Source organism: Amblyraja radiata, chromosome 11 (assembly GCF_010909765.2).
Source record: "Amblyraja radiata isolate CabotCenter1 chromosome 11, sAmbRad1.1.pri, whole genome shotgun sequence".
Lineage (NCBI taxonomy): Eukaryota > Metazoa > Chordata > Chondrichthyes > Rajiformes > Rajidae > Amblyraja > Amblyraja radiata.
Genome location: NC_045966.1, coordinates 38586234 through 38602313, shown reverse-complemented (window position 1 = coordinate 38602313; position 16080 = coordinate 38586234). Strand labels below are relative to the sequence as shown.

At 47.7% G+C, this 16080-nt stretch overlaps 2 protein-coding genes across 8 annotated transcripts in view; both read right to left on the bottom strand.

Annotated features, from left to right (window-relative positions):
- rnf130 (ring finger protein 130) overlaps positions 1-14182 on the bottom strand; it is a 111817-nt gene extending 97635 nt beyond the window's left edge. For all 5 annotated transcript variants that reach the window (XM_033029714.1, XM_033029713.1, XM_033029715.1 and 2 more), the window contains exons 1-2: positions 14170-14182; positions 5721-5722 (exon numbers count right to left, since the gene is read on the bottom strand). The gene's annotated coding sequence lies outside the window, so the exon portion shown is untranslated. The remainder of the gene's footprint in view (positions 1-5720; positions 5723-14169) is intronic.
- Positions 2444-16080, bottom strand: part of flt4 (fms related receptor tyrosine kinase 4) — a 91587-nt gene continuing 77950 nt past the window's right edge. For all 3 annotated transcript variants that reach the window (XM_033029709.1, XM_033029707.1, XM_033029708.1), the window contains 8 exons: positions 14727-14849; positions 12774-12885; positions 11980-12079; positions 10622-10727; positions 9759-9898; positions 9288-9408; positions 6621-6706; positions 2444-5824 (listed from right to left, as the gene is read on the bottom strand). In XM_033029709.1, the coding sequence (XP_032885600.1) occupies positions 5623-5824; positions 6621-6706; positions 9288-9408; positions 9759-9898; positions 10622-10727; positions 11980-12079; positions 12774-12885; positions 14727-14849 (990 nt within the window). In that variant the 3' untranslated portion in view covers positions 2444-5622. The remainder of the gene's footprint in view (positions 5825-6620; positions 6707-9287; positions 9409-9758; positions 9899-10621; positions 10728-11979; positions 12080-12773; positions 12886-14726; positions 14850-16080) is intronic.

The window sequence follows — 16080 nt, the reverse complement described above, 5'->3', positions numbered from 1 at the left end:
TTCAGAAGATGGGTCCCATCTCAAAATATTACCTGTCAATTTCCACCACAGAGGATACCTGATCTGCTTAGTTCCTCTGTGACTTTGTACTTTGTTCATGATTCCAGCATCTGCAGTTTCTTCTGACTCTGTTGAATGAATATGCTTTTTGAATCTGTTATCTGAGAAATAGACTGAACTCTCATGCTTCCAATCCCTTCTCATGTTCCCACACTAAATCAAAAGTACAAGAAATAGAGAACCATTTATCGATTTTCAGCTTATTTTACTATTATAGTAAAACCTGAGATAGGAATCAATAGGGAACGTCTGTCATTTTTTAAAAAGGCCTTCACAATTAACTGTAACTAAAGATTGAACAAAAGTCTGTCATTTACTTCATATATCATGTTATTAAGCAAATTGCTATTGATTGAAGATCACCAACTGAAAGATGTAATAAATCTTCCAGGAAACTGACACTGTCAACAAATACCAATTTGAAAAAAAAATGTGAAAATAATTAATTGATGAAGGTAACTTACATCTGTGAAGCTCAAGTGACACAAACACTTGTCAGAGAGTGGATCAATGGCATGAGAAATATACACAAGGAACAAACCAGGAATTGGGAATTGATTACAGTAATTCGAATATACACTCTCCCCACCCACTGAATCCCCTCCCATGGACACTCTCCCCCATCACCGCCTCCCCCCACCTACTGAATCTCCTCCACAGAAACTATGCTTTAGTGTAAGATAGGCTGTGCCCACTCGAGTAATCACTGCCCCAAAATGGTTATATTCAGAAGTTATCATTTGGAGGCCCCTGCCACAATCACATTATTTCTGAGCTGCTGTACCTCAGAATTATTTATTACTACATATATTGCAATTCCTATACCCATTCATCCAAATCCCACTCACACGTTGAGCACACCACAAAGTGCTGGAGGAACTTAGCAGGTCAGACAGCACCTGTGGAGGGAACGGACAGACGACATTTCAGTCTGAAGAAAAGCCCCAACAAGAAATGTCTGTCAATTCCTTCCACAGATACTGCCTGACCCGCTGAGTTCCACCAGCACTTTGTTTTGTGCTTGAGATTCCAGCGTCTGCAGTCTCTTGTATCTCCGACTTGTGTTTACCTTTTCTCAACGAGGTTTATACATCCCAAGACTGTATTTTCCCTCAATCTTTCCTCGATTTCCAGCTGGGAATGCAGGCAGATGCTGCAGGTATGGTCTATGGGAACACTGGATTACAATTTTTGTAGGAGGCAGCATGACTACTACCCCCCCCCCCCCCCCCCTCGGTTGAAGACAGGAGGTTTAGGATTGTCAGTCACCCCCTCAACCAATGGTGAAGAGAATGGACATATTATGGTGAGGGCAGAAATATAAGGGGGACCTCAGGGGCAATTTTTTCACTCAGAGGGTAGTCCGTATCTAGAATGAGTTGTTAGAGGAAGCTATAGAAGCGAATACAATTACAACTTCCAAACATGTTGGCAGATCTAGGTATATGAAACTTTAGAGAAATATGGGCCAAACACAGGCAGAGGGGACTAGCCCAGTACATCAACGCGGACAAGTTGGGCCGAAGGAACTTCCATCGCTATGGAGGCCTTTACTGAGTAAATCTCTCAGACTCTTTTCTGGAGACAAGTGCCCCAATGTAGAACAGCACAGCACAGCACAGGAACAGGCCCTTCAGCCCACAATGTCCATGCTGAACATGACGCCAAATTAAACTAACCTCCTCTGCCTGCACGTGATCCACATTCATCCATTCCCTGTGTATCCATGTGTCTATCTAAAAGCCACTCAAACACCACTATTGTATCTGCCTCCACCCCCACCCCTGGCAGCAAGTTCCAGGCACCCACCACCCTCTGTGTAAAGAACTTTGCATGCTGTGACCCTGTTATCTGGCTGTTAGGAGATTCCTGAGTGTGTAATGACTGCCTGCTGAACATTCTTTACTTTAGACTTTAGAGATGCAGCGTGGAAACAGGACCTTTGGCCCACCAAGTCCGCACCGACCAGCGATCACCCCATACACTAGCACTATCCTACACACTAGGGACAATTTACAATTTTACCAAAAACAATGAACCTACAAACCTGTACGTCTTTTGAGTGGAGGAGGAAACCAGAGCACCCGGAGAAAACCCACGCGGTCTCAGGGAGAGCATACAAACTCCGTACAGACAACACCCGTAGTCAGGATCAAACCGGGTCTCTGGCGCTGTGAGGCAGCAGCTCTACCACTGCACCACTGTGCCGCCCCCTGTTCTCCATTAGAAATGTTGCGGCTTGGCTATAAGATCCTTCGGGGCGATTGGATGGGTGAACGAGAGCCGCACCAGCAAGCTTTATTTTCTCTCTGTGCGGCTAAAGTCCAAGATCGAGAAGTTTGGCTGCTGTGGGAATTAATCAGGGGAGCCAGCTCCTCAGAGCTTCACAATCCAAAGATGTTTTTTATTTCCGTGTTATACATGCTTCGGAAACATCCCATATCCAGTTGCCCACAATATGCTATGTACAATATACATCACACACACAGGAAAACGTTTATCATGCTGCAAATCGTTAAATGTAGATAACTCTTAGTGTAACTTTTAGCAATTCCTTCTATAAGTGAGATATCATTCCCCCTCCCACCCCGCCATATAAAATGATCTGTAAAGATTTTTCCCCGTTATTATTATGGAACTGTAAACAATCAGGGGCAGCGCCAATGGTTTTGCAGGATTCATTCTCAAACACGCGTGTCCCCACACCAAGTAACATGTGAAACACGGAGGCGACAGACACAGATCCGCCACAGTGACTCGCCTTGCCAGAGGAAGTAGTTGAGGCAGGAACAGTAACAACATTTAGGAGACATTTGGACAGATACATGGAACGCAGGAGGCTGAGAAGTAACATTTGTGAAGTAAATAAAATTACGAGGGGCATGTATAAGGTGGATGGTCACAGACCTTTTTCCAGGGATGGAGGAGTCCAAAACTAGAGGGCATAGATTTATGGCGAGTGGGGAAAGATTCAACATGTACGGCAGGTTTTCGACACAAGGTGGTGGGTGTATGGACCGATCTGCCAGAGGAGGTGTTTTATTTTTATTTTTAGGGATACAGTGCAGAAACAAGCCCTTCGGCCCGCACCAACTAGCGATCCCCTTACACGAGCACTATCCTACACACTAGAGACAATTTACAATTTTTACCAAAGCCAATTAACCTACAAGCTTGTCCGTCTTTGGAGTCTGGGAGAAAACCGCAGCACCCGGGGAAAACCCACGTGGTCACGGGGACAACGTGCAAACTCCATACAGGCAACACCCGTAGTCAGGATTGAATCTGGGTCTCTGGCACTGTAAGGCAGTAACTCTACTGCTGCGCCACCGTGCCGCCCCTAAGATGGTAGAGGTGGGTACAATTACATTGTATACAAGATGTAAGGCCCATGGACAGGGAAGGTTTAGAGTGGAATATGGGCCAAACACAGGTAAATGAGATTAGCTTAGATTGATCATGTTGATCAACGTGGCTGAGTTGGGTCTGTTTCTATGCTGTACGACTCTATGAGGACAATGCGGAAGAGGGAGAGAGAGGAAGGAGAGTCACACGTAGCAGCTCTGCCTGTGAATGTTACCTCTGTAGCTCCTTACAAACCTCCATCTTTACTAGCTGCAGTGTACCCGTTGGCAACAAGCCCCTCCCCGGTTGCATTTCCAGTTTTGAGGCGAAGGTATGTGATAACAACCAGGAAATATAATTAAAGGAGTCAGCAGCAAATCCACGATCAAGGAGAACATTAGGCACTGTGATATCACTTATTAAATCACAGGGGCCTTAATATGGAGCTCAGAGCAGTGAACGGGGTGGGGGGTTGGAAGGGGGGAATTCAGAAAGGAGATTAATTTCTTTAGCCAGAGGGTGGCGAATCTGCGTAATTCATTGTCACAGAAGGCTGTGGAGGCTGTTTAAGGCGGAGATTGATATATTCTTGATTAGAATGGGTGTTGGGTGTTATGGAGAGAAGGCAGGAGAATGGGGTTGAGAGGAAAAGGCAGATAGATTAGCCATGATTGAATGGTGGAGTAGACCCGATGGGCCGAATTGTCTAATTCTGCTCGTATGACTTATGAACATGAAACTAGGCACCAACTGTGGCCAATGAGTCCGGGCCGCAGAGACACACGGAGGGAGAGGTGGGGTGAGTGGAGCAATGGGGACTGGAGGTTAGTTATGGAGTTTTGGTAGATGTGATGTTGAGATGAGGAGGATGAGGTTTTTGGATGGGACATTGACACTGGATAGTATTTTGGGCAATAGGGTGATTTGTGGAGATGCAGCTCCTTCAATCCACTAAGTCTACGCCGCCCAGCGATCAGCTCTTACACAAGCACTATCCTACACACATAGGGCCAATTTAAAGGTTACAGAAACCAATTAACCTACTAACCTACATGTCTTTGGAGTGTGGGAGGAAACCAGAGCACCCGGAGAAAGCCCACGCAGTCATGATGAGAACATAAAAACTGTACAGACTGTTCCTGAGGTCAGGATCGAACCCGGGTCTCTGGCGCTGTGAGGCAGCAACTCTACCACTGCGCCACTGGCCGCCATTTTCGTGCACCTTGTCTGGTGACTCCATGGTTAGTTTTTGTTCGATAACCCCTCCCAATATAAGATGGCTTGGTTCATTTTACGACATTGAATGTGATGTGGAAAGAGACCAGTGGATAATTAGTCCAGAGTATCACATACCTCCACTGGGCAAGGCACCTGCCCAGAATTAATAACAACAGTATTAGTTTCAAAGCATCAGAATAACTCGAACTCAATCAGTAACATCATTAGAATTCCTCTGAATCCAAAAAGTGATCAAAAGGTTGATTTAACACTTGCCAGAGTTAGTTGTCCTCCCCTCAAACCCACCAGTGATCTTCCACCCAAGTCAGTCTACCCATCGAGCAACTCTGGGGGAGAGGGAGGTCTCCTGAACCAGGTCTGTTACAGCAATGAGGCTGGGCACGTCTGGAGGAGGGAGGGGGAGATCACTGAAGGGATCGGATCTGCAGGAAGGAACCCTCATGAGCTTTCCCAGCAGGAGGTGAACTGACACAGACATTCCTCTTGGTAAAGCACTGACAATCTCACCACAGACCCCTCCACGAGAGGGACTGACTTATCCCACTCCCCAACTTGGTACAAAGGGGCACTCACAAAAAAAAGTTCAATATTTCATAAAACATATTTTAAACACTCATGGATTCCGAGTAAGCGACTCGACTTTGAGACAGTAGATGCAGAAAGAAATGTGATTCGAATGAATCTTTCAGGAGGAGTCTTTGAACAATGAGATAATGGCCAGTCCGGATGGTTATTTAGCTAATATTCGACAGCACAGGTTTTGAACTGACAGACTCCAGGCAGTGGAGTGGATCTGGGTGGTTGGTGGATGATTCTGGACCACGCCAGGCTTGGAATTCTCCAGAGGTTCCGATCCGGAGCCACCGCGGCAGATCCAGAGCAGTGTCCGAGCGTGAGTGAGGGGTTCGTTGGAGTGACGTCCGAGGATTGCATTGAGCCAGAATCCTGCAGCGTTTGCCCCTCCATGGGGGATGAGTCCTAGAAGGGGGAGATGATGTTCAGGAGGCCGGCTTCTGAGGACTGGACCCTCCGCTCCTCGCACTCCCCGCCCGCCTGCAAGGTGTGTCCACAGTCACCGCTGTGGACGCCGGGGCACCAGTCCGAACCAGGCCGGCACCGGTCAGCCTGCCCATCGGTCAGCCGGCATGCCCTGGGCACCGATGCTGGACTTGAGGCTTTCCTGCTGGAGAGGAGAGAGCGGACGAGGGTTAGCGTCACATGTCCTCACTAGTGGTGGGGAGTTGGTTAGACGATGCCTCACCGGGGCCTGAAGGCCAGATACTTTACCCAGGGTAGGGGAATCAAGAACCAGGGGACAAAGGTTTAAGGTGTAGAAAAGAACCGCAGATACTAGTCTATACCAAAGATAGACACAAAGTGCTAAAGTAACTCAGCGGGTCAGGCAGCATCTCTGGAGAAAAAGGATGGGTGACGTTTCTGGTCGGGACCCTTCTTCAGACATTCTTCAGGGTTAAGGTGAGGGGGGACAGATTTAATAGGAACCCAAGAGGCAACCTTTTCCACACAAAGGGTGGTGAGTTTATGGAACGAGCTGCCAAAGGAGGTAACTGAGGCAGGTACTATCATATCATTTAAGAAACACTTGGACAGGTAGAGGGTAGGAAAGGTTTAGAGGACCAAAACTGGGCTGGTCGGACTAGTGTAGATATGGCATTTCGGTCAGCATGGCCAAGTAGGGCAGAAGGGCCTGTTTCCAAGCCGTATGACTATGACTATGATATGGGTTCCCCTGGACTCGACGCTGGACATGGGTTCGGTTTAGACTGGACATTGGACATGGGTTCTGTTTGGATTGAAGGTCAGACATGGGCTCCATCTGGAGCTGAAGATGAGACATGGGCTCTGTCTCATCCTGGAGGCCAGACAGAAGGCTCTGAACGTCAGGAAGACCAAGGAGCTGATCGTTGACTTCAGGAAGGCAAAGCCGAGTGTGCCGCCCACACCTTCTGTCTCACCTGAAGGCCAGTTGATGTTCATGTGAAGCGTCCATCTTCTCAAGCTCCTCTGGTGCCAGCACCATCCCACTGTCCGTCTGGTTGTCCTGGAAGGAAGGACGGAAGAGATTAGGAGCTAATTTTCCCTGTAGCTGTCACATGATATTTTTACAATTTGGAATTTAGAGACACAGCGGGGAAACTGACCCTTCGGCCCACTGCGTGCATGCTGACCAGCGATCACCCGTACATTAGTACTATCCTACATACTAAAGACAATTTACAGAAGCCAATTAACCTGAAAACCCACACGTCTTTGGAATGTGGGAGGAAACCGGAGCATCCAGAGAAAACCCATGTGGTCACAGGGAGAACATGCTAACTCCGTACAGACAGCACCCGTAATCAGGATTGAACCCGGGCACTGTGAAGCAGCTACTCTACCACTGCGCCATTGTGTCCAGAACTTGTATCTGCAGACTCAATGGACTGCAGCTGCCAGACCTTTGATCCTGTAAACATAATACTCATAGATAACATAATTTTAATAAAATCTATAACTTAATAACCCCAATATTAGTACAAAATATCTCAAATCCTTAGTGCAACCAAAGACAGTTTATTGCTGAGATTAATCCTGTCCAGTGTTCAAGAGTCTGCTCGTTGCTGGGAAGAAGATGTACTTAAACCTGGAGGTCATGGTTTTCAGGCTTCTGCACCTTCCTCTTGATGGCAGGAGTGAATTGATGGTGTAGGTATGTTGCAAAACCTACCTTAAGCGTCGCTGCAGATCTGTCACAGCCCGTGTGCGTGATTTTGGCGCCGTTTAGAGAGGGGCGGGTTTAAAACGCGATTTTCCCTAGGCTATTCAAATCGAGCTTGTTCAGCCTACTTAGTTGCTGACGAAAAATCGCTTGGAGGTTTGTTCGCTGGAGCTATTTTTACATTTATAGGGTTTATTTAATTATTATAGTAGGTTAAAAATTATCCTCTAAACCCGCGACCGCCGACAACGGGCCGGATCTGATACAGGGGACAACGGAAGATAGGTTGTTTATTTTTACATTAAAAAGCGCTTAAGATCCCTTTATACAAAGTTTTATGTTGCGAGTAGCTAATTTGGGGCCCCATTAAATCCCGCAGTATTTTTATGTGCATTTGGGGTACAAATCTACCGCAATGGGAACGTTCTAAACCAGCGCGTTCCACAGGATCCCACTCGAAAGCTGATTTAAATGGCCATTAATTTACAGCAATTGAACACTAAATTCCTTCCATTTAGCCTATAAATTAATGTAAATGAGATTTAAAAATCATGTTTTATTGTGAATTATTTGTGAATGTTATTTGGACACTTAGGCTATTTAAAAATGTTAATCTTTTCTTAAGAAATGGATAGATGTTTAGATCTAGTAATTGAAGTTTGGAATTAGCTACAATTGGGTAACTAACTAATTATATGCTTTAATTTCAGGTCATCCAAGTAAGATTGTTTTATATTTGTTTCAGAATGCTTCAATCTATGATAACTGAAAATTTCATTCAGTTCTCTTAATGTTTAAGAAAGTTATGGGCTTTTGACTGTCCACGATCACAGCTTTGTTGTTATTTTCATAGAAAATCAATAGGGAACAAGATGCTAATTTCCGAGTATGAAAATGGCCATAACTTTTTTAATACTTGAGATATGAAAGTGAATTAGGTATCAAATTATGCTTTATCTGATGGGATAAATTGCAGACTTTATTTTTAAAATCTCAACATTTTGTAACATTGCTAGATGGTGGGTCTCTGATGTTACTGGCTACCTTTTCAACTCAAGTGCCAGTAGGTAGTTTCTGTAGGCAATGCCCTGGTCTAACCTGTGAGCCTTACAAACCAGCTGGTGCTGTCGTCCCAGCCTCTGCCTGGGACCCTGCAGAATGAAATTGTGGCCCTAATGCAGCCCGATGGCAGACCTGGGCACCTACTATTCATCAGAAGGTCTGCCTCTGATTCAAGACTAATTTTGGAGATGTGTATGAAAAGAGAGAGCTAGTTGCCATGCTACCAATGATGAATGGGTGTAGAGTCTACAATGTAGTTGTAGAGTCATATAGCACGGAAACAGGCCCTTTGGCCCAACTCTTTCATGCGGACTAAGATGCCTCACTACACTAGTCCCATACCCGCGTTCAGCCCACATTCCTCTGAAACTTTCCTGTCCATATACCCATCCAAGTGTCTTCACTTGCCTCGACTACCTGCCTCAACTACCTCTTCTGGCAGCTTATTCCAAATACCCACCTGTATCTGTATGAAAATGTTGCCTCTCAAGTTCCTATCTATCCCCTCTCACCCTAAACCTGTTCCCTCTATTTTATGATTCCCCAACATAGTGGTGCAGCAGTAAAGTTGCTGCCTCACAGTGCCAGAGACCTGGGTTTGATTCTGACTGTAGGAGTCTGTACAGAATTTCTGCATCCTCCCTGTGACTGCATGGGTTTCCTCTGAGTGCTCCGGTTTCCTCCCACATCCCAAAGACTTGCAGGTTTGTAGATTAATTGGACTCTGTAAATAATCACTAGTGTGTAGGACAGTGCTAGTGTAGGGGTGATTGCTGGTCAGCGTGGAATCGGTGGGCCGAAGGGCCTGTTTCTGCGCTGTCCGTCTAAAGTCTAAAGACATTGTTGGCGAAGGATTACTCACATTCTGCATGGAGTTCCCAGCCTGCTCCATTGGGATATCTTCGAACGTTTTCACCCTTGTGGCAAACTTCATCTGATGTCCCTCGGCCGTGCATCCTGGCAATGAGAGACAGTTGTAGTATCTGTAGAGAAATAAGTTCCAGTGAGACGGAGGGCTTCACTCAACAAGACCCACTTCCCAGCACCAGCTCAACGCAACTCACAACTAAATGGGGAGGGGGCTGAGGTGGGACCAGGCTGAGGTGGGACGGGGATGAGGTGGGGACGGGGATGAGGTGAGGAGGGGGTTGAGGTGGGACGGGGATGAGGTGGGACGGGGATGAGGTGGGATGAGATGGGAGGGGGATGAGGTGGAATAGTTGTGGAGGAACAACCCAGTGGACAGTGGATTGGAATGTAATGGAAGTTGGATGGGGCTGATTCTGTGCTTGTGTCTGAGTCGGGTGGGAGCCTGATCCAACAGATTGCTTACCGCGGTCCTATACTGTCACATCGTATTCTCCATTCGGACATCTCGCCATCTCCACGAGCCAAGGACGTTTGGAAACGAGAAAAGGCCAGCTCTCCTTCCCTGGCCTGTAACATATTCAGGGGGATATAATCCTTCCCATCCTGGAAGGAAATAAAGCCTTGACTATACATGGCATAACTTACAAAGCGGACATCCTAAAACATTCACGCAAAGTTCTGGAGTAACCTAGCAGGTCAGGCAACATCTCTGAGGAACATGGGGGCCATGATGTGCAAGGGGGTAGGGACGCGGTCAGATTGAGGACCGGAACTTGAACCGAGGACCATGGGGCAGGGGGCCGGTCGCTGGTCACTGTGGGTCTGAGAACATCTGCAGAGACGGAGAGGTATAAAGCTGTTCCTCCCATGTATGTCACTCTTCATACTCCCATGCTGGGCCTTCTGTCCCTCATTGTGGATTGGAAGAGGGGCATTAGCTGGGGTCAAGAATGGCTTGGACTCCATGGTCAACTTTTCGTCTGCCTCCCATAGGTCAGAAATAGGTTTGGACACCATGGTGAATTCTCCCATGGGTTAGGAATGGGATGGACCCCATGGCCAATGTTTTTCTGCCCCCCCCCCCCCCCCCCCATGGGTCATGAATGGGTTTGGACTCAATGGTCAACTCTTCCACGGTTCAGGAAGCAGAATTTACAGGGCAACCCCGGGTGAGAGCCGGTCCACTCGGGGAGATGAGGAAGGTGGATGAGTTTCCTGCCTCGGACTGATCTCAGAGTTCCAGGGGGCGGCACATCAACCGACCATGACGCCAGGATTTGACAACTCTGCTGCACCCAGTAACACGGTCGCTGGAGGAAGTCTCACCTGCTCGACATTAGCTTGCAACAGGTCTCCGAGGATCTCCACCAGGTCTGAGAAGATTGGTCTGTCTTTAGGTTCCCCATGCCAACTGTTCAACATAATACGGTAGCTACCAGAATAAGCAGGTTAGTGTTAGTCACTTGTGCACTGGAACTCATCGAGAAAGAGCTTGTCGAAGGTTAACAGCTGCCCCACTCTCAATTCTCCCATCTCTCCCTCAGCTCAGGACATTATTCCCTCTGTCACATTGTGCCAGACATAGAGTGAAGCTCACTCCTCACTTCACATCACACACTCTCACGCTCAGACACAGGGTGAAGCTCCTCCTACACTGTCCTATCACATACTCTCAGGGTGAGACACAGAGTGAAGTTCACTCTATACTGTCCCATCGCACACAGCCAGGATCAAACATAGAGTGAAGCTCCCTCTACACTGTCTCAACACAAACGGCACAGGTATAATCTGAAGAAGGGTTTCGGCCCGAAACATTGCCTATTTCCTTCGCTCCATAGATGCTGCTGCACCCGCTGAGTTTCTCCAGCATTTTTGTGTACCTTCGATTTTCCAGCATCTGCAGTTCCTTCTTAAACACAGGTATAATCTCATTTGGAAATAGTTGCCAGAAAATATGATGAGAACAGAAAGTAAATTGTATAAATTTAGGACAAGGAAACCCTTTGATGCGGGAGTTACACAAAAATGCTGGAGAAACTCAGCGGGTGCAGCAGCATCTATGGAGTGAAGGAAATAGGCAACGTTTCGGGCCGAAACCCTTCTTCAGACTGATGCGGGAAGTGTGTGGGTGTGTGTGTATGGGGGGGGGGGGGGGGGGGTCAGGAGAACTAATTGGAGATCGCTTTCAAAGACCTATCACAAGTACAATGGGTCTAATGGCCTCCCATTGTGCTGATTCTCTGAGCTCTGATAAATTCTCCCACTGCGCCAGGGGGGCTCCAGGTACCTTGGTAATTGGGGAGACTATTGTGAGTGGCACAGCGGGTAAAGCCGCTGCCTCATGGTGCCAGAGACCTGGGTTCAATAATGACCTTGGGTGCTGTCTGTGCGGAATTTATACCTTCTCCCTGTGACCACACGGGTTTCCTCTGGGTGCTCCGGTTTCCTCCCACATCCCACAGATGTGCGGATTTGTAGGTTAATTAGCCCTCTGTAAATTGTTCCCAGTGTGCAGGGAATGGATGAGAAAGTGGGATAACATCGAACTAGTGTGAACGGGTGATCGATGGTTGGCGTGAGCTTGGTGGGCCGAAGGGCCTGTTTCCATGCTAAACTGAACACAGTACTGTAACTGAGCCCTTTTGGTCATGGGATCATTTTCAAGTCCAGACACGCGTCCTTACATTTCCTCCGTTGCGTACTCGGGAGCTCGCATCCTGGTACCCTCCCTCAATCGCTGGCAGAATTCCTCATTAATCTGGACCCCAGGATAGGGAGAGACACCTGGAAAGAGACAGGAGTGCAGATTGGCATCAAGGACGATAGAGCAGCAACAGGCAGACCAGAACCAGCGTGGGTTTCCTCCTGATGCTCCGGTTTCCTTCCACACTCTAAAGACTTGCAGGTTTGTAAATCGCTTCTATAAATTGTCCCTAGTGTGTAGGATAGTGCTGGTGTACGGTTTGATTGCTGGTCGGTGCGGACTCGGTGGAACGAGGGGCCGATTTACACATTATCTGTAATGTCTAAAATCTAAAAATATTGTGTGACAACTACAGAGAATATTAGTTCCTAAACCCTACCATCGATCCAGACTATGGGTACTGTCTTTGTGGAATTTGAACGTTCTTCCTGTGACTGCGTGGGTTTTCTTTGGTTGCACTGGTGGCACCATGGCGCAGCGGTAGAGTTGCTGCGAATGCAGCGCCGGAGACCTGGGTTCTATCCTGACTACGGGTGCTGTCTGTACGGAGTTTGTACGTTCTCCCCATGACCTGCGTGGGTTTTCTCTGAGATCTTAGGTTTCCTCCCACACTCCAAAGGAGTACAGGTTTGTAGGTTAATTTGCTTAGTAAAAAATTGTCCCTAGTGTGTGTAGGATAGTGTTAATGTGCGGGGATCGCTGGTCGGCATGGACCCGGTGGGCCTGTTTCCGCGCTGTATCTGTAAAACTAAATCTAAATCTAAGAGTCCTCACCTAGAGAGAAGATCTCCCAAAGCAGGACTCCAAAGGACCAAACGTCGCTCTGGGTGGTGTAGACTTTGTCAAAGATGCTCTCCGGAGCCATCCACTTGAGTGGGAGTCGAGCCTGTAAAACGACAGGGAGAGTGGGTGTTACAACCCATCCTGCACACCCCCTCCAACAGGAAACAAACGCTCAAATGTCATTAAACTGGAGAGAATGTAGCCAACTGAACCATACTACCAGCAACTAGAGAGCAATCGAGCTAATATCTACCTCAGTGGAGACCCTCGGACTATCTTTGATCAGACTTTACTAGACGTTATCTTGCAGTAAACATGATTCATGGTATTCCCTTTATCCTGTATCTGTACACTGCGGACAGCTTGATTGTAAAGGACTTCCTCAAGTTGGAGAGAGAAGGAGAACTTCTTCAATGCCTCAAAAAGTCGCTGCCTCAAAAAGGCTGCCAACATCATCAAAGATCCACATCATCCTGACCACACACTCATCTCTCCATTGCTGTCGGGAAGAAGGTACAGGAGCCTGAAATCTGGAACATCCAGGTTCAGGAACAGCTACTTCCCCACAGCCATCAGGCTATTAAACATGCCATCAAACAAACTCTGAACAATAGCAGCCTATTGCACTTTATCTGTTTATTTATTATGTATATATATGGTCTATGGTATATAGACATACTGAACTTTTATCTACTGTTCTGTATTATGTTTACATATTCTGTTGTGCTGCAGCAAGCAAGAATTTCATTGTCCTATCTGGGACACATGACAATAAAACTCTCTTGACTCTTGAATCCGAGAGAGGAGAACTTGTTCAAATGAAGTCTGAAACGTCACCCATTCCTTCTCTCCAGAGATGCTGCCTGTCCTGCTGAGTTACTCCAGCATCTTGTGTCTATCTAAGGCTTGATTGTAAACATGTATTGACTGGTTAGCACACAACAAAAGCTTTTCACGGTACCTATGTACACGTGTCAATAAACTGAACTAAACTAAAAGAGAAGATTTGTGAGGATGTTGCCAGGGCTCAATGGCCTGAGCTGCACGGAGAGGTTGGGCAGGCTGGGATTTTATTCCTTGGAGCACAGGAGGCTGAGGAGAAATCATACAGAGATGTATTAAATCATGAGGGGAATTGATAGGGTGAATAGATCGGGTAAAGTGCTAGCCTGCCCAACCACTCCTTGTAGCTCAGGCCCTCAAGTCCTGGCAGCATCCTCGTAAATCTCAGCAGCCTTTCCAGCTTAATGGCACATGAGTGTTTGAGTCTTTTTTCCCAGGATAGGCGTATCAAGAACCAGATGGAATAGATTTGTGAGAGGGGAAGAATTTAGTGGGAACCTGAGGAGTGACTTTTTCCACACATAGGATAGTGGGTGTATGGAACGAGCTGGCAGAGGAGGTAGTTGAGGTAGATAATATCACAACATTTGAACAAGTACGTGGAGAGGATAGTTTTGCAGGATATGGGACAAACAGGACTAGTGTAGATCGGGTATCTTGGTCAGCGAGGACAAATTGGGCCGAAGGACCTGAGAAACATGACTCTACAACTCTAAGAGTAAATCCAGATGAAATTGCCTTCACAATGTCCCATCCTTCAATCTCAGGGCAAGAATGAGTGGTTGCTACCACTTTTTGGTATTCGAAGGGGCTGCTCCTCAAGTTCCAGATGCACCTCAGCCCCCTCTTCTGAGTCTTAGGCAAAGGGTGGGGAGCGAGTCTGTCAGGAGGCCTCCTTGTTGGTTTGGGGACATTAAAATAGCCAGTGTTGGAGGCAATTTCCTCCGATCGTTCTCTGGGATGGGTCATGTGTCACCCGAGGATGTATCGACAGGGAGGCTAACAGCGTAGTGTAGATAGGGGAAGGAGTCAGCATGGATGGGGTGGGCCGAAAGGGGAGTTTCTGTGCCGGACTCAGTCAGTCGGTGTGTGAACACTCACGTTGCCCTTCCTCACGTAGTCGGGATCCTTGTAGATGTCCCTCGCCAGCCCAAAGTCACAGATCTTCACCACGTTGTTGTCAGAGAGGAGGATGTTGCGGGCCGCCAGGTCTCTGTGGATACACTGCACACGCGTGTGCGGGTCAGTCCGTGGCACCGGCTCATCTCACGATCCCGGGGGGGGGGGGGGGGGGGGCGTCCTGACCAGGAAACACCCCCACCTCTCGTGCCACCACATCCCCTGCCACACAGCACATTGCCCACACACCATACACCCAGCCACCGCCATACCACCATCCCTCACACGCACCACCAACCCACCTACACCTGTCGAGACCCTTCTTCAGACTGAGAGTCAGGGGAACATCCTGCATGAATTATTCCAGCAATCAGTGTATTCTGCACCCCCTCTGCAGTTCCCTGCAGGCAGCAGCAGGGAGCAGTGTGGAGTCGTGGCTGGACAAAGGCAGAGGGACACAGAGCCCGTGGAACACTCCCAGCACAAACAGGAAAGAAGAGAAAAGGAAGGAGAGCTTGGACGAAGGATTATCTCTCGCTCCTCAGGACATCCCAAAGCACTTTACAGCCAGTGAGCTACTTTTTGAAGTGTAGTTTCAGTGGCAGGGGGAAACACATTTAACATCCCCTTCCTGTTTCAGGAACACTGCCTCAATCTTTCCCAGTGCCGGTGAATCCTCTGTGTCACTGAGCATTGCCCCAACTTCATTAAATCATTCTGCAAAGCTGGAGGAGGCCAATCAGCCCATCGAGCTCGTGCCGTCTCTTGGAAAGATTGATCCCAGCCATTTCTCCTGACACGCTTTAGACTTGAGGTACAGTGGAAACAGGCCCTTCAGCCCACCGAGTCCGCGTCGACCAGCGATCACCCTGTAATCTCGCAATATCCTGCACTCAAGGGACAATTTTGACCAAAGCCAATGAACCTACAAATCTGTGCGTCTTTTGAATGTGGTAGGAAACCTGGAAACCTGGAGAAAACCCACGAGATCACAGCGAGAACATACAAACTCTGTACAGACAACACTTGTAGTCAGGATCAAACCCTGGGTCTCTGGTGCTGTAAGGCAGCACCTCTATCACTGTGCCGTTCCATACCACTGTCCCAAAAGGACACAGAGTGCTGGAGTAACTCAGCGGGTCAGGCAGCATCACTGGAGAACATGGGCAGGTGCATTTCAGTCTGAAAAAGGGTCCCGACCAGGAACGTCACCTATCCATGATCTCCAGAGATGCCGCCTGACCCGCTGTGTTACTCCAGCATTTTGGGTCCTTTTGTGTATTGACCAGCATTGGCATTTCTTGATTCTAATCTCTTCTATACTTCTGTCCCAGAA